Raw genomic sequence first — 24,099 nt, forward strand, 5'->3', positions numbered from 1 at the left:
AACTTCATACTTAAAACGTGCAGCTGGTGTATGCCAGTCACACCACAATATCACAGTCCAACTATGAGGACGGCTGCTGAGGGTTTTGGCTATTTGTCTTTTGTTTTGACTTTTTAAAAAATTATTTATTTATTGTTCTTAGCTCTGGTATCCTAAGCAGCTACTCCATCTTACTATGCCTGCACATACCATAAAATTTGGGATGGTCTGTTCCTAGGCTGACTCTCTCATTTGATGGTGGACTCCTTCAGGGAAGGGGTACAGCTGGTTATTTTTATCCTCAGTGACCAGCACAAAACAGGAAGGTGGGTGGGGAAGAGTACACAGGCGGGAAAGGGGCCAAGCAGAGGTCTGCAATTGTCCACCATACTGCTCAGTAGTTTTGGTTTTTGAGATATTTGTAGACAAGTGCTTGGGCGATTCTCTTAACTTCAAGGGACCTTGTCATAGTCAAGGTCAAGTGATATTGATTTCTTAGCCTGTGATACGGTCCTTTGCTAAGTGGTTTATTTGCTGGGACCATTAATGTTGAAGCCAAAGCTGTGAGGCTTTGTTTGTTTGTTTTTAGTTCTTTTGTGTGTGTGTATGGGGATGGGGGTCACTGTTCAAGGCAGGGTTTCTCTCTGTGGCTTGGCTGTCCTGGAACTCTAGACCAGGCTGGCCTTGAACTCAGAGAACCACCTGCCTTTGCCTCCTGAGGGCTGGGATTAAAGGCATGCACCACCACCGTCGCCTGGCAAGGCTGTGAGTTTGAATCCCAGCTCATATATTGAGCAGTATGGATCAAGTCTTCCTTCTGTGGATCCCCAAATCCAAATGTTGCAGTCTTGTGCTGGGTGTGGTGGCATGCACCTGTAATCCCAGAGCTCGGGAAGTGTAGGCAGGAGACCTGAGTTTGAGCCAGCTCAGACAACACAGTGAGCCAGTAGAGAAGAAAAGAAAGCCAGGAAGAATAAATCCTAGCTTTCAAGGTGATGGCGTTAGGAGGTGGACCAACCTTAGGGTGACGACTGGATAGACAAAGGTTGAAGCCCTCACTATGGGATGGATCCCCTTTACAAAGTAAGCCTGAGGCGGGGAGGGTGGTGCAGACTTGTAATACCAGCACTTGGGAGACACAGGTAGGAAAATTGCCACAAGCTTGAGGTCAACTTGGGCTACTTAGCTACACAGTAAATTCCAGGCTACCTTGGATGTTATTCTAATACATAACAAGCCCTGATCTAAAAAATAAATAGGCCCAAGAGAGCTGCCCTGTCCCTTCCCATAAGTGTGATCGCAGAACTACATGTTCCGTCTTTATGGAAGTGACTTTCTTTAGACACTGCCAGCACCTCGCCTGTGGTTTATAAGTCACAGTCTGTGCTAATGGACCTTCATGGTCAACTTGAGCAGACTGAGGATTACCTAAGGGATTAGTAAAGCACACTTCTGGGTGTGTCTGTTGAGGGCTTTACCTTTAGACGGTGGTGGGTCTGACCTAATGAATGGATAGATGGTTTGAATGACTCCCAATATGATGGAATTATTGGAAGGTGGTCAAAAGCTGGCTGGAAGAAGCTCATCATTGGGGGCATACCCTTGTAGCCGTACCTTGCTCTGGCCCATTCACGTATCCCACTTTCGCTTGTTTCCTGGCCATCATGATGTGAATTGCTCTGCTCCTCCACAGTCTGTCACAATGAAACGACACTACTGAAATGCTGAGCCATCTCTCCAGCCCTGGTTCCTTCCCTTCCAAGTTGTTCTTTCTGAACAGCTATGAGAAAAAATGACACATATACAGTCTGAGGCATTTTGTTGCATTAGCCTAAGTAGATTAAGGTCACTTTCTGAGCTGCCCATGAATAAAATTAGGGTTTAACCAGTCTTTAATTCCAGCATTCAGGAATCAAAGGCAGGCAGATCTCTCTGAGTTTGAAGCCAACCTGGTCCCAGGACAGCCAGGGCTATGTAGAGAGATGCCATCTCAAAAACAAACAAACAAAAAAAAACAAATAAATAAATAAACAAGCTGGGCGGTGGTGGTGCACGCCTTTAATCCCAGCACTCTGGAGGCAGAGCCAGGTGGATCTTTGTGAGTTCGAGGCCAGACTGGTCTACAGAGGGAGATCCAGGACAGGCACCAAAACTACACAAAGAAACCCTGTTTCGAAAAACCAAAAACAAACAAACAAACAAACAAATGAAATTAGGGCTTTAAACATCATGCTCACCTTGTCAGCAGAGGGAGAAGCATGTTTTTATGTAGCCTGAAGCTTCGAAGGCTTGAAAGATGAATTGCAGTTGGTAGCATGCTTGCCCAGCATGCCTGAAATCCTAGGTTCAATACCAATACCACATACCACAGAAAACAGATGTGGAGGCATAATGCCTCTAATCCCAGCACTCAGGAGGTTGAGGCTGTGTAACAGGGCAAAGTTTTCTCCATCTTAGCTGAAGCCATCTTTGGTTTCTGTCCCCTGCCCTGAAAAGTCCCTTGGGAAAGCACCTAACCCTGTTCTAGAAATTGGCAGTCGAAACGCCCCAGCTTACTGCACATTCTTGCCTCTTGTTAAATCACTTGCTTGCTTCCCCCTGCAACTGCCAACCAGAATGCAGTTTTTCTATTTTTTTTGTCTTTAAAAATTCCTTGTGGGCTGGAGAGATGGCTCAGTGGTTAAGAGCGCCAACTGCTCTTCCAGAGGTCCTGAGTTCAATTCCCAGCAACCACATGGTGGCTCACAACCATCTGTAATGAGATCTGGTGCCCTCAAGGACACATGCAGACAGAACATTGTATGTATAATAAATAAATAAATCTTTGGGGGAAAAAAAAGTGCTGGGATCAAAGGTGTGTGCCATCACGCCCAGCCTCTTAAAAAAAAAAAAATTCCTTGTAATATGCATTCAGGCAGGGGCCACCGGCTGAGTGCAGACTCAATTCGAGCTTTGGTTGTGCTGAGTGGTCTTGGGTCTCTCCCCTACAACAGCAGGAGGGTCATAAGTTCTAGGTCATACTTTGGAGATGGCCTAGTGGGTAAAAGCATTTGCTGTGCTGAGGACCTGACTTCAAATCTTCAGAACCCACATAAAAGCTGACCGATGTGTGTGTGTGTGTGTGTGTGTGTGTGTCTGTAACCTCAAGGCTCCTACAGTTAAATAGGAGGTGCAGTCAGGAGAACCCCAGGAGCTCACAGACTAGCTGGTCTGGTGTGCTCAGTGGTAAAAACAAGAGACCCTGTTTCAAAGAAAATGGAGAGATAGCTCCAAGGTTAAGAGCACCGGCTTCTCTTCCAGAGGACCTGGGTTCAATTCCCAGTACCTACATGTTGGTTCACAACACAGGCACATTAGCAAGTACACACACACACACACACACACACACACACACACGCACGCACGCACGCACGCGTTCCAGGGCTGAGCTGAAGACTCATGGAGTAAAAGCACTTGACACAAAAGGCTTATGATCCAAGTTTGAATCCTGGAACTCACAAAGTTGACCTCTGACCTCCACATGTGAGCTCCCACGTACACATCATACATACAGTGATAAGTAAGTTAAAAAGCGGAAAGAGAAGACACCCAAGGTTGTCCTCTGATCTCTACATGCACCCACATTCATCCACCCCATAGGCTCATATATGTGAATACTTGGTGGAGCTGTTTGGGAAGAATAATGTGTAGCCTTGTTGGAGGAGGGTTGAGTTTTTGAGGTTTCAAAAACACAAGCCACTTCCCAGTTAGCTCTCTCTGCCATCTTGTTGTGTCTCAAGATGTAAGCTCTCAGCTACCACTCAAGGGCTATGCCTGCTGCCAAGCTCCCTGTCATGATGGTCATGGACTCACCCTCTGAAACTATAACCCCCAAATTAAATGCCTTCTTCTATAAGCTGCCTTGGTCATGGTGTCTTATCATGGCAATAGGAAAGTAACTAAGACATGAATGTATGCACACATGCACACACATGTGTTCTGGCTCATTCTTAGCTACACAAGTGAGTTTGAAGAAAGTCTGGGCTCCCCCCCAAAAAAAAGCCTAAAGTCTTCAAATCACGTGTCCTGCCCTTTGTGCTAAATTCCACCAGTTGTTGCAGGCCAGGTCTATGCTGAGAATCAGGAACCAACAACCATGAGGATGATAATGTTGTGACAACAATGGAGAGTTCTCAGATCAGTGTGTGTCCCTATGTGACTTGCGGTGCTTGGCGTGGACGCAAAGCCTCTTCCTTGTCCTCGCCTGAGGAAGGAAGCCTGCCCTTCTTTTAAACATTTACCCTTCACTCACTGGCTCTTGTTTCCTGAGCTTAGGGCTAAATTCTGCACGCCCAGCACCCCTTGAATGAGCCCTTGCTGTCAGAGCTAGGTGTGGTTTGCAGGAAGTACTCTTACTCCATCTGGAAGAACCAAGGCAAGGCAGAATCACCCTTGAAGCCATTTTTATCTTCTAAGCTCCTGGCAAGCCTGAGTTCCAGGCACCCCATGACCTGCCCCCCACCTTGCCTCCCAGACACTGATCCAGCCAATCTCTTACTCTGCCACTGGCTGTGCTTGGCTTGCTGCCCAGATCTCCTCAGCTCCCTCTCTCCTCCTCTTTGTCTCCTTCTAGGTTACACTTGGGGCTCTCTGCTCTGGATCCAGAATTTTACCATCTCCTGTTTCCCCTAGTTGTATTTTATAAGGGACAAATACGTCTCATTCTGTAGCCCAGCCTGGCCTTGAACTCAGAGAACCACCTGCCTCTGCCTCCTGAGTGCCGGGATTAAGGCGTGCACCACCACCGCCTGGCCAGGCTGTGAGTTTGAATCCCGGCTCATGTAATGCTGATAGGAGACAGATCTAAGCAGAGTTGGATCATCTTCTCTTACCACTGCACCCCCAAAGCAAATCCATCTCTCTCCTTTCTTCACCCTTCTTACGATGTGACCTCGGACAAGTCCTGTTACTTCTTGGGATACTTTTCAAACATGATAGGCTATAAACTATAATCTGGATCATGCAGCTTATTTATGATGTTTATTTCCATAATTAGGATTTTTCACTTCAGGACAAATCAAAGTCTCATTAAAAATTCATCATCCTCAGGCATGGGGTGTGTGCCTGGGCTTCTTCCTAGAAGGTCAGACAAAGAGTCTAAGAGGGAAACCACAAGAGGCATCCTCTCTGATTCCTTCTTGACCATGCACACCACCGTCCAGGTCTTTGATGGACCATGAGACTAGGGCTCAGGGGTGAACAGAGGTCAGAGTGAGCAAATGTCAGGCAGGTGCGCACATTCTAGGAGCCGGCCTATAGCAGTTCCCTCCACCCCTGACCGGGCCTGGGACACCATTCTCTGCTAGTGCATGGTATTGCCAAAGAGAAGAGGAAGTGAAAAAGAAAGCCTGAGTCTGGCTGCCCCTGTGACCAGAGGAAGTGGGCGGGGTTTCATTTCCATAAGAGAGTGCTTGATGGGAACCCAGATCCTAGAGGACTCAAAGGAAAACTGTAATCCGGGGAGAAAAAAAAAATATGGAATTTGGACTCAATCCTTTCCTAGTACAGGGCAAGACCACCCACACTCCCAGCTGCTGGTAGTGGACTTTCTTCTGGGTTCTCCAAGCCCTTTCTTTATTATACTCTGCAAGACTCTAAGGTCAGAGTTGGGACTCTCCACTAAAACTCTTTTTTTTAAAGATTTATTTTATTTATTACACATACAGTGTTCTGTCTGCTTGTATGCATGTTGTATGCTTGCAGGCCAGAAGAGGGCACCAGATCTCATTATAGATGGTTGTGAGCCACCATGTGGTGTCTGGGAATTGAACTCAGGACCCCTGGAAGAACAGTCAGTGCTCTTAACCTCTGAGCCATCTCTCCAGCCTCATCCACTAAAACTCTTTTAAGATTCTGACGGCGCATCAGTGGAAGAAGCCCACTTGAAACTGTTCATGCCTCTGGGCAGCAGGAGGTCCAGAGAGAGGTCCCACTGCTCAAGCTCGGAGTACACAGGTCGGTAACCCAGCAGCTGCAGTGCGCCCGCACACAGTTCCTGGACCCGCCGAATCTTGGCAAAGGGCAGTGCGTGACGCCAGGCTTGGGACACAACGAGCGCATCCCTGGATGAGGTCTTGAAGGCCTCACGGCGTGCGCCTGGCCCTGAACCGTGTGTGATGTTGTAGATCCAAGTCTGGAGCTGCGGCGTGAGGCCCAGGCCGGTGAAGGCGTAGAGCTCACGGATCTCGGTGAGCGGGTCCCGGGCCAGATCCTCATAGCGCACCAGGCGGTAGCGATCTTGCAGGAAGGGCGGCGGCTTGTGCAAGGCGGCCTCTGCGATGCGCACCTGGCTGCGGCACACCTCACTGACTACACGCAGCCGGGGGTCCGCCTCTACCCACGTGCCGTTAGTACCCAAGACGATGCCACTGTCCCGTGCCAGCGCCTTGGCAGTCTGCTCTCGGGAGCGCAGCACCGCCCGCGGGTCGCGCACCAGGTGCACGATGCGTAGGTTGAGCGCGGGGTCACTGAGCAGCGGGTAGAGAACCTGCAGGTTAAAGAAGCGCACCTCCTTGAGCACTATGTGGCTGTAAGAGCTGCAGGCTTCCTGGGCCAGGCCGAAGGGCCGCGTTGAGCACAGAGACTTGCACACCTCCTCGCTGCTGATGTGGCCTCGAGCAAAGGCGTTGCAGACCGGAGGCGAGCACAACGCGCGGCTCACCGCCCACTGGAAGAGATCTGAGATGTTGCGGCGCCAGGGCAGGTAGGCATCAAACACGTCCATGTCGCATAGGAACACTGAACGGACCAGATCGCGCACGGCCATGTGGAGCGCGGGGGCACTGCCCTGCGACAGGGCATCCCACACGTGCCAAGCCGGCTCCATCAGGTAGAAGACATCTGGGTGTTGGCTGAAGAGCTGGCCCACAAAAGACGAGCCCGAGCGCCACGAGGACAGCACCAGCACGTGCACATGCTCCCTGCTGCCCGCTGGGGACGATGGCATTTGCCGGGAGACCAGGAAGACCAGGATGCAGGTCTGTGCTATCAAGAGTGAAAGCATTAAAGCGCTGGAGAATCGGGGCAGCCGCATGCCTCTGGTTAGGGCCTATGAAAACGAAGGGACAGAGTTAGGGACTGTGGCCTGAGCTCACACCCCAGGCCCAACTTCAGCACCATACCGGTTGCTCACTCTCTATGTAGCTGTAGGGGACCCTAAACTTCTGCTCCTTGTCTTCATCTAAGTGCTGGGATTACTGATTTGTGTTACCACACCTGGTTTAGCAAATATGATTTTTCAAACAGAATTCCTGCTTTTTGCTTAAGAATCCCTCTTATGGGGACTGGAGAGATGGCTCAGAGGTTAAGAGCACCGAAGGGTCTACCAGAGGTCCTGAGTTCAATTCCCAGCACCCACAAGGTGGCTCACAACCATCTGTAATGAGATTTGGCACCCTCTTCTCTATGTACATAATAAATAAATAAATCTCTAAGAATCCCTCTTATGGAAAATATTTTACTGTTTAAAATAACCCTAGACTTTTAAAGTATAACCTATTTTTATGTTCAGGCTATTTGTGTATTATTTCTCTTGCAGTTGTACATAAAATGTTTTTACATTAAAAAAGGACAAATACTATAGAATTGTATTACTTGAAATATATAGAATATACAAATTCATAGAGACAGAAAGATTAGACGTTATCTCAAGACGGAGAAGAAAGGAATATAGAGCAATGGTTTCCCAAGTACAGAATCTCTGTTTTGTATGATGGAAAAAACCCACAAACAGACAGTAGTATCAGGACATGATATCATGAATGTAATAAATCAATACAATTAATGTTATTAATGAATATCATAAATATAATCATTGAATGAATACTGCGAATGTAATCAATGAATGCCACAAATGTAATTAATATCATGAGTGTAATTAATGAAAAACATGAGTATAATTAAAACATAAATTAATTAAAATATTTTTTAAATCCCTCTTATGGATTTACTTCTAGGTGTTTGGCCATATTTAAGGACTGCCAGGCTTTTCAGGTTGGATCTGGCCTCTTTTCTTCCTGCTCTGAGATCTTAGTGACTCTATTTACCCATCTGTTAAGGCGTCTGGCTTCCAGGATTTGTGGGGGCTGACTGGAAAATGCATAGGGGAAGGAGACTGTAGTAACTCCCGTGACTGAAGACTAGAACCACAGCGTGCTTCCATGGTGTATGATTTTTTTTTATTAACAAGTAGTACAATTTTTGTTATTAAAAATAAACAGTGTTCTAGAATATTATTTTAGGTGTGTTACATTTGTTTATGCTGTGGAACATTTGTTTAATGGTGCAAATATGTATTGCATTTTGTTTTGTTTTGTTTTTTTTTGAGACAGGGTTTCCCTGTGTAGCTTTGCGCCTTTCCTGGAACTCACTTGGCCAGCTCAGGCTGGCCTCGAACTCACAGAGATCCACCGGGCTCTACCTCCCAAGTGCTGGGATTACAGGCGTGCACCACCACCGCCCGGTGTATTGCATTTTTTATGTTGCATTTGTTTAAGTCTGCGAAGCTGTGTTAATTTGCCTGCCTAAAACACATGATTGGTTTAATAAAGAGCTGAACGGCTAATAGCAAGGCGGAGAAATGGAAGGTGAGGCTGGCAGGCAGAGAATAAATACGAGAAATCTGGGAGAAGAAGATCTAAGAGTAAAAGAAGGAGGACACCAGGGGCCAGCCACCCAGCTACACAGCGAGCCATGGAATAAGAAGTAAGAAAAGGTGGGGGCTGGAGAGATGGCTCAGAGGTTAAGAGCACTGCTTGCTCTTCCAAAGGTCCTGAGTTCAATTCCCAGCCACCATCATGGTGGCTCACAACCATCTACAATGAGATCTGGTGCCCCCTTCTGGCCTACAGGGATATGTGTGCACTGTATACAAAATAAATAATAATAATAATAAAAAAAAAGTGTGTGCTATTATCACCAGGCAAAATTTAAAAGAAGAAGAAGAAGAAGAAGAAGAAGAAGAAGAAGAAGAAGAAGTAAAGAAAGGCATAGAGAAATAGAAAAAGGTAAAAGCCTGGAGGCATAAGATAGACAGAATGATTTGAGAAAAGTTGGTTAGAAATAAGGCCTGGCATTCATAACTAAGAATAAGCCTCTGTGTGATTTATTTGGGAGCTGGGTGGCCAGCGCCCCCAAAGAGCCCAAAGAGCAAAGAAATAAACAAGGACAAACAAGGCATGGTAAGATGGCTCAGCAGGTAAGGCATTGGCTGCCACGCCTGATAAACTGGGTTTAAATGCCTGAAATACACATGTAAAAGGGCAGAGCTGATACACACACACACACACACACACACACACACACACACACACCACAGAATGGGAGTGTGTAGTTTAGTGAACCCTGCTTTCAATCTCAGGCACAGCCTAAGGCAGGTGTGACAGTGCACACCAGTAACTCTAGCACTTGGTAAACAAGGGAGGAGGGTCAGAAGTTCACAGTGGTCCTCAGCTACGTAGCAAGTCTGAGGCAATTCCGTGTTCTCTCAATCAAGAAAAGAAGTGAGCACAAAAGACTTGGAGATATATATAGCTCAATGGTAGAGCTCTTACCTGGGATGCGCAGGGCCCCAGGTTCAACACACACAGAGGGAAGAGGGAGAGAGGGGCTAGAGAGGAGAGAGAGAGAGAGAGAGAGAGAGAGAGAGAGAGAGAGAGAGAGAGAGAGAGAGAGAGAAAGAGAGAGAGAGAAAGAGAGAGAGAGAGAGAGAGAGAGAGAGAGAGAGAGAGAGAGAGAGAGAGAGAGAGAGAGAGAGAAAGAGAGAGAGAGAGAAAGAGAGAGAGAGAGAAAGAGAGAGAGAGAGAGAGAGAAAGAGAGAGAGAGAGAGAGAGAGAGAGAGAGAGAGAGAGAGAGAGAGAGAGGGGAGAGAGAGAGAGAGAGAGAGAGAGAGAGAGAGAGAGAGAGAGAGAACAATATTGCCATCACCCTGGAGAGAAAGTGCTGGGATGGACTCCAGGACAAGGGTGTTCTCTGAGGTTCAGAGGAGCCACACCCAGTGAAGTGGGAGGCGGAGGCAGGATGGAGGTGGAGAAGCAGAGAGGCAGAGCAGAGACGTACTCACGCAGCTGGCCCTTCCCCAGCTGAGAGTACTCACTGCTGTCCAGAGCTGGGAGAGTTGCTTGTGTTGATCACAAATCCATGGGAAGTACCTGGAAGTTCCTCAGCCTGAGAACACAGAAGGAAGACTGGTCAGAGCCTCTGGAGGAAGATAGCCCCACTCACAGAGAGCTCCAGGAGGGGGCGGAGTATCCCCGCCACTCAGAGTATCCCCTCCACTCATAGAGTATCCCCGCCACTCATAGAGTATCCCCGCCACTCATAGAGTATCCCCGCCACTCACAGAGTATCCCCGCCACTCACAGAGAGCTCCAGAAGGGGGCAGAGTATCCCCGCCACTCACAGAGTACCCCCGCCACTCACAGAGTATCCCCGCCACTCAGAGTATCCCCGCCACTCATAGAGTATCCCCGCCACTCATAGAGTATCCCCGCCACTCATAGAGTACCCCCTCCACTCACAGAGTATCCCCGCCACTCACAGAGTATCCCCGCCACTCACAGAGTATCCCCGCCACTCATAGAGTATCCCCGCCACTCATAGAGTATCCCCGCCACTCACAGAGTACCCCCGCCACTCACAGAGTACCCCCGCCACTCACAGAGTATCCCCGCCACTCACAGAGTATCCCCGCCACTCACAGAGTATCCCCGCCACTCACAGAGAGCTCCAGAAGGGGGCAGAGTATCCCCGCCACTCACAGAGTATCCCCGCCACTCACAGAGTATCCCCGCCACTCACAGAGTATCCCCGCCACTCACAGAGAGCTCCAGAAGGGGGCAGAGTATCCCCGCCACTCACAGAGAGCTCCAGAAGGGGGCAGAGCATCCCCGCCGCTGGCAGCTTTCCAAATGAATGTGAACTGATGGGCTTTCCAGGGAGGAGAGAGGGCTGTCTCTGAGTCCCCAAACTGCCATGCAGGAACTTTAAAGCCTGCAGCAAGTGATTTGATCTCTCTAAGCTTTAATATCTTCTGCAACACTTAAATCTTGGGCCTCAAATTTACTATGTGTCGAGGATGACCTTGAACATGACCTCTTGATCCTCCTTCCAAACGTGATTACAGGTATGCATCACCATGTCCCGTATAGGAGGTAACAGGGATGAAACCCAAGGCGTCATGCATGCTAAACAAGCACGTTTCCCACCAAACCCCATCCCATGGCCTTCAACTCTCTACCACCTTGCCTCAGCCTCCCAAGTGCTAGGATTACAGGCATGTGTCACCACCACCAGCTGTGACATTTAACTTCTTAGGGTTCCTGTGAAGGACGATGTTGTAAACACCTGTGAGAAGAGAGCTTGGCATGGGAGGCCTCGGTCTAGATAAGCCATCCTGAGATCACTTAGATATCTTCTAGAATGGATTTACCTCTAGTGTCTAAGAGCCCCTGCTCCATTTTTTTTTTTTTTTGTTTTTTTTGTTTTTTGGTTTTTTCGATTTTGTTTTGTTTTGTTTTTCGAGACAGGGTTTCCCTGTGTAGCTTTGCGCCTTTCCTGGAACTCACTTGGTAGCCCAGGCTGGCCTTGAACTCACAGAGATCTGCCTGGCTCGCCTCCCGAGTGCTGGGATTAAAGGTGTGCGGCGGCGCCGCAGCCACCACCACCACCACCCAGCAAGTTTATTATTTTTGATAGTAAAACTAATAAATGTTGCACCTATTAACTCATTCCTGTAATCTTAGCATTTGGTGGGATGAGGCAGAAGGACTGTTTGAGGCCATCCTGGGCTATATGAGACCCTGTCTCAAAAAAGCAAACAGTTCAAAACCCAAATAAAAACTACAATAAAACTGTTTTCCTTGGATTAGGTCCCCCCTAGCTATTAAAATTGAAATCAGGAGAGCTAAAGATAAAATAGAAGGACTGTGGAAAGCAGAACAAAAAGAGATAACATGTAAGCAGGAAAGACAACAACAGCTTCAGTGTAGGGGTCTAATGCAGAAGAGCCCCTGTCCCAGTGCAGTGGACAGTCTAGCTGGGACATTAAGATTCACCCATGGGGTCTGGAGAAATGGTTCAGAGGTTAAGAACACTTACTGCTCTTGCAGAGGACCAGATTTGGTTCCTAGCACTTACATTCACAGTTTACAACCAGCCATAATTCTAACTCCAGGGGATCTGGCTCCCTCTTCTGGCCTCCACGGGTACCAGACATGCACACAGAGCACATACCTGCATTCCGGAAAAACACCCATACTCATATAATAAAAATAAAGCAATCTAAAAAGGGAAGGGGACAACTCATCTATGGATGGTCAAAAGACCAGAGAGATGGTGGTCCTAGTGACTGGCCCAGACACTCAAGCTTGGAAGGGTCATGCCTACTTTTCTCCTGGATTCTGGTCTAATCCATCCCTCTCCTTCTTCCAATCCATCCTGCACAGTGCCTGAAGGACTATCTAAATCTGATTGTGCCCATCTACTCGGCTTTCCAAAGGCACTGCTAATTCCCATCCAGAATCCTCTACATCAGAGTTCATCAGAAAAGCATTCAGCCCCCATATCCCCAAACCCTCCCTCTGCTGTGTAGCGCCCCCCCATCCCACCTGGAATAATCTCAGCCTCCTCTGATGTAACTACTGCCAGTGTTTCTCAAGGCATGCTACTCTGCCTGATGCCAGACTCCATTTCTCCTTCTTGCCTGTAGGCAGCACTAGAGTTGGGATTGTGGTTTGGATTTTTTTTTTTTTAAGGGTCTGTCAGTTCTCAGGGATCTGGTGTGGGGTTTGGCACTGCACAAGCATAAGTGTATCTACTAGGCATGTGTTCTTTGCAAGACAGCCTGTAACCTGGGCATGCGGTGCACATGCCTGTAATCCCAGTATTTGAGAAGTGGAGGCAGGAGGATCAGGAGTTCAAGGATAGCCTGAGCTAAATGAAACCCTGTCAAAAACAAAAAACAAACAAAAACAACAAAAAAATGATGACAACAACAACAACAAAATGACGACAACAACAAAAAACAACCATGGCAGTTTGAATAGAAATATCTCCCATAACTAATGAATTTGAATGCTTGGCCATAGGGACTGGCACTATTAGGAGGTGTGGCCTTGTTGGAGGTGGGTGTGTCACTGTGGAGGGGGGCTTTGAGGTCTCCTATGCTCAAGCTACACCCAGTGTGGGACACAATTTCCTTCTGCTGTCTGCCGATCAAGACATAGAACTCCCAGCTCCTTCTCCAGCACCATGTCTGCCTGCATGCTGCCATGTCCCACCATGATGATAATGGACTAAACCTCTGAAACTGTAAGCCCAATTAAATGTTTCCTCTATAAGAGTTGCTGCGGTCACGGTGTCTTCACAGCAATAGAACCCTAACTAAGACACCAAACAGACAATGTTAGATTTTCCAGAAGGAAGCACTGCTCATCCATTGAAGAGCCCATGGTTTTGTAACAGGGCCTTAGACCTTAGCAAAACTGACTCCACAGTGGAAGTACCATTCAAGCTGTAAAACTCAGCATGTAGACAGCATCACTTGCCAAAACTAAAACAAAAGCCTAATCCAAGAACGTCCATAGTTAGGGGAAAGTCTCTGACTGTACTAACCTTACTTTTTGGCTTCTGTAGTTCTGTTTCTGGCTAACTGTTCTTATTAACTGAAGTATGTCCACCCAGGACATGGTTTTTGTGCTTAAAAACTCACCCTGAAAAAGGCTCGTGCTACATTGGGATCCTGAACACCCAGTGTAGTCGCCATCCCGCTAGTAAAGACTTACTATTGGCTTAAACCCATGTCTGAGCGGTCTTCTCTGGTGAATACCCCACAACAGTTTGGAAGCAGATGGCGGGCTTTGAGGTCTCTTTTGCTCAATCATCCCTCAGTGAGACTGTCAGTTGACTTTCTGCAGCCTTCTGGGCAAGATGTAGACAGCACCACCTCTGCCTGCACAGTGCTATGATCCCTGCCATGATGATAATGGACTGAACTTCTGAAACTGTAAGTGAGCCCCATCAATTACTTCTTTTCCTTATAAGAGTTGCCATGGTCACCGGATGGTGGTAGTGGTGGCGGCGGTGCACACCTTTAATCCTAGGACTTGGGAGGTAAAGGTGGGAAGATCTCTGTGAGTTTGAGGCCAGCCTGGTCTACAGAGCGAGATCCAGGACAGGCACCAAAACTACACAGGGAAACCCTGTCTTGAAAAACAAACAAACAAACAAAGAGTTGCTGTGGTCATATTGTCTCTTCATAGCATAGCATATCAACCCTAACTGTGGTGATATTTTGTTTGTGCTCTAACAAATAAATCTTGCCTGGAGATCAGAGTGCAGAGCTAGCCACTAGAAGTGGGGCAGTGGTGGTGCACACTTTTAATCCCAGCACTTGGGAGGAGGAAACAGGAAATGATATGGCTGGGTGAAGAGAGGAAGTGATTAGGTGGGGTGGAGACAGGAGCTCGGCCCTTTCAGTCTGGGGATTCCTATAAGAAGTCTTTCCAGTGGCTGGCTGCTCTGCTTCTCTGATCTTTCAGCTTTCACCCTGATATCTGACTCTGTTTTTTTTGTTTGTTTGTTTTTGGTTTTGTTTTTTTGAGACAGGGTTTCTCTGTGTAGCTTTGCCCCTTTTACAGATCTCGCTCTGTAGACCAGGCTGGCCTCGAACTCACAAAGATCCACCAGGCTCTGCCTCCCAAGTGCTGGGATTAAAGGTGTGTGCCACCACCGCCCGGCTCCTGACTCTGGGTTTTTATTATTAAGATCAATTAGAATTCATGCTACACCTAGCTAAGACATGTTTCAAGACTGGTTTATCTACATACTTATCCCTTCCAATTCCTGGCCTCCCCTAGAAGTAGCTTAAGAATGGAACACCTGGGCTGTAAAGATGGCTTGTTGCTCTTGCAGAGGACCTGGATTTAATCCCCAGCATCCACCAGAAGGCTCACAACTATTCATAACTACAATTCAAGGGGATCTGACCCCCTTCTCCTGACCTCCACCGGCACCAGGCACACATGTGGTGCATAGACATACATGTAGGCAAAACACTCACACACATAAAATGAAGTAAGTAAATCTAAAAAAGAAAAAAAGAACAGAACACCTGCTGATCCCCAAGGGAGAGAGAAACTGCCAACATAGAAGAACACTGAACAGAGAAATAAAGAAGCTCCCAAGCAAGCTGACAACATCATCTAAACATGTGGATCCAGGTGTACAGATTCTTCTGTGACAACCAGGAGTTCTGGTTTTAATAGTGGATTCTGGTGGGTGCATAGAGCGTCTGGGTTCTGGTCATACTATTTCTCCATGTGGGAGCTAAATATATTAATGTATCAATGACAATCCATCAGTCCAGGGTGGTGGTGCACACCTGTAATCCCAGCACTTGGGAAGTAAAGACAGGAAGGTCAGTTTAGTGCCAGCCTGGGCTCCACAGGGAGTTCCAGGCCAGCATCTGCTAAATGAGACCCTGTCTCAAACAAAACAAAACACCATCAGACCAGCTTGGTAGCACATGCTTGTGATCCCAGAACTGGGGAAGCAAAGGCAGGAGGATCACTAGAGGTTTCAAAACCATTTTGCCTCACATCTAGTTGAAAGTTCATCTCAGAGAGAGAGAGAATGCATGTCTATCAGGATACATGTTGTTGTTGTTTGTGTTTTGTTTGAGATAGGGTTTCTCTGTGTAGCCCTGGCTGTCCTGGAATTAGCTCTGTAGCTCAGGCTGGCCTCGAACTCACAGAGATCTACCTGCCTCTGCCTTCCGAGTGCTGGGATTAAAGGTGTGCACCACCACTGGTCCGAAGGGTAATTTTATGCTCTGTGTTCTTTGCTCTTTTCTGAGGTGTTATATTTCAATAAAACAATTGAATAAGACTGTGAGTATCGTGTCAGGAAAAAGTTGAAAGGCCATGTGAGAGCCAGGTGTGGTCACTCATTCCTGTCATCTTAGCTCTCTGGAGGCTGAGGTAAGAATACTGCTGCAAGTCTGAATCCAGCCTAGGAAAACGATGAGTTCCAGGGCAGCCTGGACTGTAGTACATGGCATAAATAAATGTTTACTCAGTTGAAATCAGAACCACCCCCCCCCCCCCCCCCCCCCCCCCCCCCCGCCATCCAAGTCTAAAAGGATTTATTATTAATTAGGCTCTTGACCCGCATTTCTTTCTGTGATGTTCCTTAAAACACCCCTTACCGGGGTGGAGATTTAGCTCAGTGGTAGAGCACTTGCCTAGCAAGCGTAAGGCCCTGGGTTCGATCCTCAGCTCAAAAACAAAACAAAACAAACACCGCTTACCATTTCATGGCCTGAGAGATACTGGGAGGGCTGTTTTCTGCCTAGTTTGGAGATGGTAAAGCTGAGATACAGGGCAAGGGATGTCTGCCATCACAGGCACTGAGCTGGAGCCCAGAAATTTCCACCAAGCTCTACTAGACAGCTCCTCTTGTCATCAGCCTGTCCCAGCCCTGGCATGGAATCTAAGAGAGTGAAACATGATGCTGGCAGGCTCAGATTTCTCTCGGTTTGGTGTCAGCTGGAGGCCATCCCTGCTCAGGAATCCCATCGGATTCTAGGTGAGGAAATCTAGGCACATCGGATTCTAGGTGAAGAAATCGGTAAGTGTCACACCTCAAGGATGACCAGTGAAGTGAAACTACTGTGATGGAGTATGTTCCTTAGAGAGAAGGATGTGTAAGAGAGGGAATGATGTTAAAAATGCACAAATATCAAAGGAGAGCAGTGCACAGGAGGAGACTGCTCACATAACATCTAGAAAGCAACTCACACCTAGGGTTTAAAGAGTTCCCGTGAGTGGGTAAAGGACTTAAGAAGATTTTTTTTTTCAGAGAAGATACACAAATGGCTGGCAAGTACGTTTTTTTTTTAAGATTTATTTATTTATTATGTACACAGAAGAGGGCGCCAGATCTCATTACAGATGGTTGTGAGCCACCACGTGGGTGCTGGGAATTGAACTCAGGACCTCTGGAAGAGCAGTTGGTGTTCTTAACCTCTGAGCCATCTCTCCAGCCCCCATGGCAAATACATTCTTAATCACCAGGTGAATCACCTAGTAGGGCAGCTGTTGAGGAGAAAGGGGGAGGGGCTAGGAGGGTGGCTCATGGGTAGAGAGCACTTGCTGCCAAGCCTGACGACCTGAGTTTGATCCCTGGGGTCATATAATGGGAGAAGAGAACCATTTGCTGTGCTCCGACTTCCATGGTGCACACGTCTGGTCATAAATGTTTGTTTTTTGAAGGGGGCGTGCTGGGCATGGTGGGGCTGTATGAGTTCGAGGCCAACCTGGTTTACATACCTTGGTCTGTGCTAGCCAAGAATACATAGTGAGACTAGGTCTCATAAATACACAATTTTAAAAAGAGATAGTACAAGCTAGGCATGAGGTAGAGTGACTGAGAAGCATGTAGTACTAAGTCAGTTGGAGAGAGGGGAAAGAGGGAGGAGGGAGGCAGGCAAGGAGAGAGGGGGGGGGAGAGAGAGAGAGAGAGAGAGAGAGAGAGAGAGAGAGAGAGAGAGAGAGAGAGAGAAAGGTAGAACTTTCAGGAATTTTTTTTTTCTTTTTTGAGACAGGGTCTCATGTAGCCAGGTTGGCCTAGAACCTTGCTGTGTAGCCAAGGCTAACTTTGAGCTCCTGGTCCATTTCCCTAGTTCTGATATTACAAGCATGAGCTAGGATTTTTAAAATTACAAGTGTTAGTGGAAATAAGAGAAGTCAGGACCCTCATCCAGTGCTGGCGAGAATGGAAAATGGCGCTGTGGAAAATCATCTGTTCATCTGGCAGTTCGTCAGAGGGCTAAACAGTTAGCACATGATGCAATAATTCCATACCAGGCTATAGATCCAATGATAGTGAAAACACATGTCCACTTAAAACTTGCACAGAAGTTTTCATAACAGTGTTTGAAATAACCTATAATAACACCAAAGCAGAAACATCTCAAATATCTATCAATTGATAAGCAAAATTATTGTATACCTCACAACAGAAGAGTCTCTGCCAAGAGCCAAGGAGATGGTTCAGCAAGTAAAGGTATTTGCTATGTATGCCCGATGAACCGAGCTTGATCCCCAAAAGGATAGAAGGATGGAAGTGTCTCCCCAAAATTGTCCTCTGACTTCCATATGTGGCTTGTGGAATGAATACATGTGCCTACACTCAAACATACCACACACACACACACACACACACACACACACACACACACACACACCAATAACAACAACAACAACAATAATAAAGAGAATTATGCAGCAATAAGTACTAATAAATTGTGGATACATATAAAATTCAACACGGTTTCACTTGTGGCTGACTCACAGTACTGAATACATTATAAACAGTGAGTTGTATATTTAAAAAGAACACACTTTAAAGTATGTGAATTATATCTTGATAAGGCTGTTAATAAGAACATATAAGAAAATGGAGAAGCCGGGCGGTGGTGGTGCACACCTGTAATCCCAGCACTCAGGAGGCAGAGGCAGGTGGATCTCTGTGAATTTGAGGCCAGTCTGGTCTACAAAGCGAGTTCCAGGACAGCCTCCAAAGCTACAGAGGAACCCTGTCTCAAAAAAAAAACAAAAAAAATAAGAAAGAAAGAAAATGGAGAAAGGGCTGGGGATTTAGCTCAGTGGTAGAGCACCTGGATTTGGTCCTCAGCTACAAACAAACAAAAAACAAACAAACAAACAAAAACAAACAAACAAAAAAAAAAGTATGGAAGGGGTAACATCAAGTAGTAAGTGGTGTTTCCTTTTCTATGGGCAAGTTACAGGTGTCTCAATTTTGTTTTTGAGGCCGTCTCATGTACCTCAGGCTGGCCTTAAATGACATAGCTAAGGATGACTTGAACCCCGTTTCTCCCGTTGTCTCTTCCCAGTGCTGGGATTATAAGCATGTGCCACTGTGTACAGTTCTAATGGTTTTCTTTGGTAATCAGCCTTTACTGCCAGAAGACATGCCTGCAAGTCCTTCTAGCAGCTGACCCGAGTACCCACCGGATCAGGGAAGGCCAGGGGCATGGGTTGGAGGATCTTCTCCTATGCAGTGAAATGTGTTTCCAAGACTTTAACTTCAAGACTGTTTGCTGGACCAGGCTGTGAGAGAAGATATGTCTTCTCTGAGGCCCTGGCCAAACAGCCATTCCTGCCAGTTCTGACCATGCAGCTGCATGGTGGCAGCCAGGGGTAAGGAGCTTGGAGTTGCACAGTACAGACACTGCAGAAGGAAAGAGACTACCTCTGGAATCTATCCAATAGATAGGGGCTAGCAGCGTAGCTCAGCTGATAGAGTGCTCTCCTAGCAAGCATGAAGCCCAGGGGTCAGTCCCCAGCATGGCTTAAAACTAGGCATGCTGGCATATGTTTGTAATCCCAGCACTTGAGAGGTAGAGGCAGGAGGATCAGTGTTCAAGGCTAGCCTGGACTACATGAGACTCTGTCTAAAGTCATCATCATTCATTGGGGGGGTGAACTGAAATCGGTCTGGAAAGCCAGGCCTGGCGTCACAGACTTCATTCCTAAATGCTTGGGGGCCCGAGGCATCAGGATCACAAATTCCAGGATGGACCTCGAAGTGTGGGATATTGCTGGGGATATAGCTCAGTGATAGACTACCTGCATGTGAGCACTCATAGGTTCAATCCCAATTATTGAAAAGATCCTCAAGATTCCATGCTCACAGCCACTCTGAGGCATTTCCGAGCAGATACCAAAACATAATCCTGCTTTCCTTAGTTCTGAACTTTGGAAATTCTGTTGTGGAGGAACAGTTCTCTGGAGTTGGGCATGTTGCTCAGTGGTGGTAGAGTATTTGACTAGCAGGCATGAAGCTCTAGGATTCATTCCCAATACTGAAAAAAAAAAAGGGGGGGGTGTTGTGGAGGGAAATGTTTTGAGTTTTGAATCCCCCCATTCTCATATCACAATCCCCACTGAAGACCTCTAGGATCCCCAGAATTGGGGGGAATTGTATTAGCACACAAGTCACTAATTCTGCAGCAGCTGTGTATCTTTTAAGTCAATTCAGTTCTGAGCCAAGCTTCCTGAAGACAGTGTCAGATGGCGCCCACAGTTCTAGGACCATGTCCCCATGACCATTCTTACTTCCTTAGGTGTTAGTTAACAAGTCCTAGGTTGTTTGATTGGCCCAGATAGAAATTGCGGTTCCCACAATCCCTTCCTGGAGTACAATCAATTTACTTGCCTGGCTCACAGAACTCTGGGGAACACTTATGTCCATCATTTTATTACCAAGGATACAGATTAAGAGATACACAGAGTGAGGAAGGAGGAGTAACTTTGTGCTCCTCTCCAGGTGCATAGCCCTAAAGGAATCTCTCTGAACTCTGTCCTTTTGAGTTTTTATAAAGACTACCCTGGATGCTACACTGGGTGTGAAACACCCAGCAAGTCCTGTCAGTCTAGATTCTTCTTGACTTCTCTGCACAGTATTCCTTCCTCTAGGGCATGGGGTATGAGGCAAGACCCCTCATGTCACTGTCTATTTTAGACAAGGTAGATCGGACAGTTTCTGAACAACCAACAGCTCCAAGGTGGGGATGGGGGTGATTTGAGTTTCCACGACCTGACTTGGTGGAAAAAAAGAAATTCTAGTTTATATGATCTGCCTTGGAGATGGAGTTCTGAGCCAAGAACTGTTTATGAAAACAAAGTACATCAGCCAGGCATGGTGGCTCATATCTTTAATCCTAGCACTTGGGAAGCAGAGGCTGGAGAGACCGCTCAGCGGTTAAGAGCACTGGCTGCTCTTCCAGAGGACTGGGGTTCAATTCCCAGCACCCCATGTGGCAGCTTACAACTCCCTGTAAAAGGGATCTGGCACCCTCACACAAACATCAATGCAGGCAAAAGACCAACGAAAATTAAACAAACAAACAAACAAACAAAACCCAGCAAATTAGTCTCCCAAATCAATGAGATAATTAAAAAAAAAAAAAAAAAGAATTAGTTAGTTGAGAAGAAAGGAACTCAGCACACACAATAGTCAAGTGCTACCTTAGGACTTCATCTTAGGTGATGCTGAACGCTGTCAGTACCGTCCACTACACCCCTGTCCATGCAGTTCCACACAACCTGTCTCCTCCAATGAGGCTAAAAGCTGGACCTGTCTCATCAGAGGGACCAGGCTACTTAATATTTCTGTGCCCATTTTTAAATCTCTAAAACAAGAAAATAGTATGCCTAACATGTGGGCTTGGTTTGAAGACTGGGGGTGTTCCTATTTCTTTCTTTCTTTCTTTCTTTCTTTCTTCCTTTCCTTCCTTCCTTCCTTCCTTCCTTCCTTCCTTCCTTCCTTTCTTTCTTCCTTTCATTTTTTTTTTTTTTTTTTTTTTTTTCCGAGACAGGGTTTTCCTGTGTAGTTTTGCGCCTTTCCTGGATCTCGATCTGTAGATTAGGCTGGCCTCGAACTCACAAAGATCCACCTACCTCTGCCTCCCAAATGCTGGGATTAAAGGTGTGCACCACCACCGCCCTCTAAAGCACTTAAAAGAACTCCAGGCAGCCGGGCAGTGGTGGCCCACACCTGTAATCCCAGCACTCGGGATGCAGAGGCAGCTGGATCTCTGTGAGTTGTGAGTTCGAGGCCAGCCTGGTCTACAAAGTTAGTAGAAAGAAACCCTGTCTCGAAAAACCAAACCAAACAAACAAAAACTCCAGGCATGTAGTAGGCTTACAATATTCAATAATCTTCCAAAGTCTGGGTCGTAATCATAATCTATGAACCTAAAAGGAGTTCTGTGCCTAAGAAAAACCCAAGCACAGCAGCCCTAACGGATTTTGATGACCCTCTGACTCTACCAAAGATAGCAAGCGTGGGTAGAGACAGAGCAAGTGTGCGCAGCACAGAAGACTACAAGAAATAAGGGCTGGAAGCCTAGCGTTTGAAGCCAGACCGGGTTCATCTCCCGTGTCAAGCCAGTCACCAAACCACTCTGGGCCAGATTCCTTGGTAAAACCCGACTTTAACAAGCCACCTCACCCTGTACAGGGCTTTCACCCAGCCTTCCATTCCCAGGAGCTCTAGCGCTGGCCTATACTCACAGCTTCCTATACTCATAGCTTCCAGTCAACCAAGTCCTCCCAACCATTCAGGCACAATTTCCTCATCTTTAAAAGAGGTGACATTGTTTGTTTATTTATTTATTTTTAGCTAAGAGCATGGCAGCACACTTCTGTAATCCCAGCATTTAGGAACCTGAGACAAGAGGACAGTTTGAGGCCAGATCAGCCTGGACTATACAGAATAATCAAACCTCAAAACCCAAAAAACCTTAGCCCCTCCTGAAGCGTGGGAGACTTGAATTTGTTTTGCTTAAGTGAGACTCAACTTTCTTGCTTCCTGTTTAAGAGGGAAGAGAAAGTGGGGTCGGCATTTTGGGGAGCACACGAACTGAGGGCCAAGAGAGCCCACGGCTGTGTCCAAGGCTGAGCAGCCAGAAGCAAGCAGCTGACCCAAATTCTAGATCTGGTCCCAAACTATTTTTTTCTTTAGCATTCTGTGACAAAGCTCTTGATGAGCTTTTTAAAAACATGTCTTTTGAAAAGCACGTTTAAATTGATAAGTGATGCTCCAGTAGATGGGGGAGGGGAAGGAGGGCTGAAACCCCTGAGGACCGACCATAACAACGTGCTCTCCATGATGAAAACACAACACACACCTTGCCGCTCTCCCCGCCAACCCTGACTAAGCTGCCAGACCCATGAGCCCCGCCAGCTGCACCTCCAGTTCAGCCCCAAGTCCCCCTTGGAGTGGAACACCCAAAGCTTGGTGTTCTTCCACGAACTGGCCCTGGCGCCCCGAGCAGGACCGCTCTCTCTCTAGGCTCAACAAAGGCTCCTAGGACTGGTCCCCTCCGAATTCCACCCCACAGGCAGTCCTTCTTCTTCCCTGGGAATTCGCGGGGACGGGACATCCGGTGACAGGAGCCCAGGACTCTAGAAGGCACTGATGGGAGCCAGGGGTACTAACTTACTGGACATACCTGGAGCCTCCCCAGCGTGAGTCTGGAAACTAGATAGGAGTACCAGCGGGGATGAAAACAGAAGAGCAGTAAGTAGATGTTGGGGTGCAGGGGCCCTAGGGTTACCACGGAGACCGACTCGGGTTCCCCGCCTTGGAGCAGCCGCCCCCGACCCAGCCGGCGCCCCGCTCTACCTGCGCTGCTGGTTGCGCTGCCCGCCCGCGGGGCATACAATGAGCCGCTCAGTGGTTCTTCGCCCTGGGCCGCCAGGGCGGGAGCACAGCAAGGAAGCAGCCAGTTGGCCCCGGACTCCGCAATCCACTCCAGACAGGACCGTGGGGCCACGCCTGGGGTCGGGGGTGGGGTGGCCAGGCCAGGAAGAGGGAGGACACAGGTGGGCTCCAGGAACCACACTGACCGCCCCCACACCCCGGGGTGTGTGTGTGTGTGTGTGTGTGTGTGTGTGTGTGTGTGTGTGTGTGTGTGTGATCAAGCCTGCTGGCAGAGCCACCGCTGGGCCCACTAATGGACCGAAAAATCTGTCCCCTGAGGGGAGAAGCTTCTGGAAGGACAAAAGGCCCTTGTGCAGGAAATTGAATCTTTATCTTGCCCCCTCCTCTGCGGTGGCATCTTTGCAGCTATCCAAACGGACACCTTGATGCCAGGGGAACCCGGCTGCCTTCTGGGCAACGGAGAAGTGGGGAGGGACTGAGAGGCCAGGTGGCTTTGGGGCCTCAGCTGCCATCCCCTCCGGTTACAAGCCTCTACCCAGAAGCGCGGGCTTGATAAAAGGTCCAGATAAACACTGGACACGTTTCAACAAATAAAGCAGATTTCGCCTCTTACAAACAACAGGGCAGAGCCCAAGCATATGCAGAAGCTGGGGCTTTGTGGGAGACCTGTGACTCTGTGGTGGGGTCCAAGGCCCTGCTGGGGACGGACAGTGGATCAGCGCAGCCTTTCCGGGGTGCGGTTTGACAAGATGAAATTAGGATCCTTAACCATGGCCACAAGTTTTCTGAACTAGTAACTCCCTTCTAGATCCATCTTAAGGAAATAAACAA

The 24,099-nt window shown here is 47.6% G+C and overlaps 1 protein-coding gene across 1 annotated transcript; it reads right to left on the reverse strand.

The window, feature by feature from the left end:
• Nucleotides 1–5,805: 5,805 nt before the first annotated feature.
• LOC118584313 (carbohydrate sulfotransferase 5) lies at nucleotides 5,806–23,487 on the reverse strand. The gene is made up of 3 exons (XM_036188487.1): nucleotides 23,230–23,487; nucleotides 10,112–10,182; nucleotides 5,806–7,066 (listed from the first exon to the last, which is right to left on the reverse strand). Exon 3 carries the CDS (start codon nucleotides 7,049–7,051, stop codon nucleotides 5,864–5,866), a length of 1,188 nt encoding a protein of 395 aa, XP_036044380.1. The 5' UTR covers nucleotides 7,052–7,066; nucleotides 10,112–10,182; nucleotides 23,230–23,487; the 3' UTR covers nucleotides 5,806–5,863.
• Between the last annotated feature and the right edge of the window lie 612 nt (nucleotides 23,488–24,099).

The sequence above is a fragment of the Onychomys torridus genome, chromosome 5 (assembly GCF_903995425.1).
Source record: "Onychomys torridus chromosome 5, mOncTor1.1, whole genome shotgun sequence".
In the NCBI taxonomy this organism is placed as follows: Eukaryota; Metazoa; Chordata; class Mammalia; order Rodentia; family Cricetidae; genus Onychomys; species Onychomys torridus.

Coding starts and splice junctions, on each gene's coding strand:
- LOC118584313 (XM_036188487.1), bottom strand. CDS start 7,051: ATGCGGCTGCCCCGATTCTCCAGCGCTTTAATGCTTTCACTCTTGATA.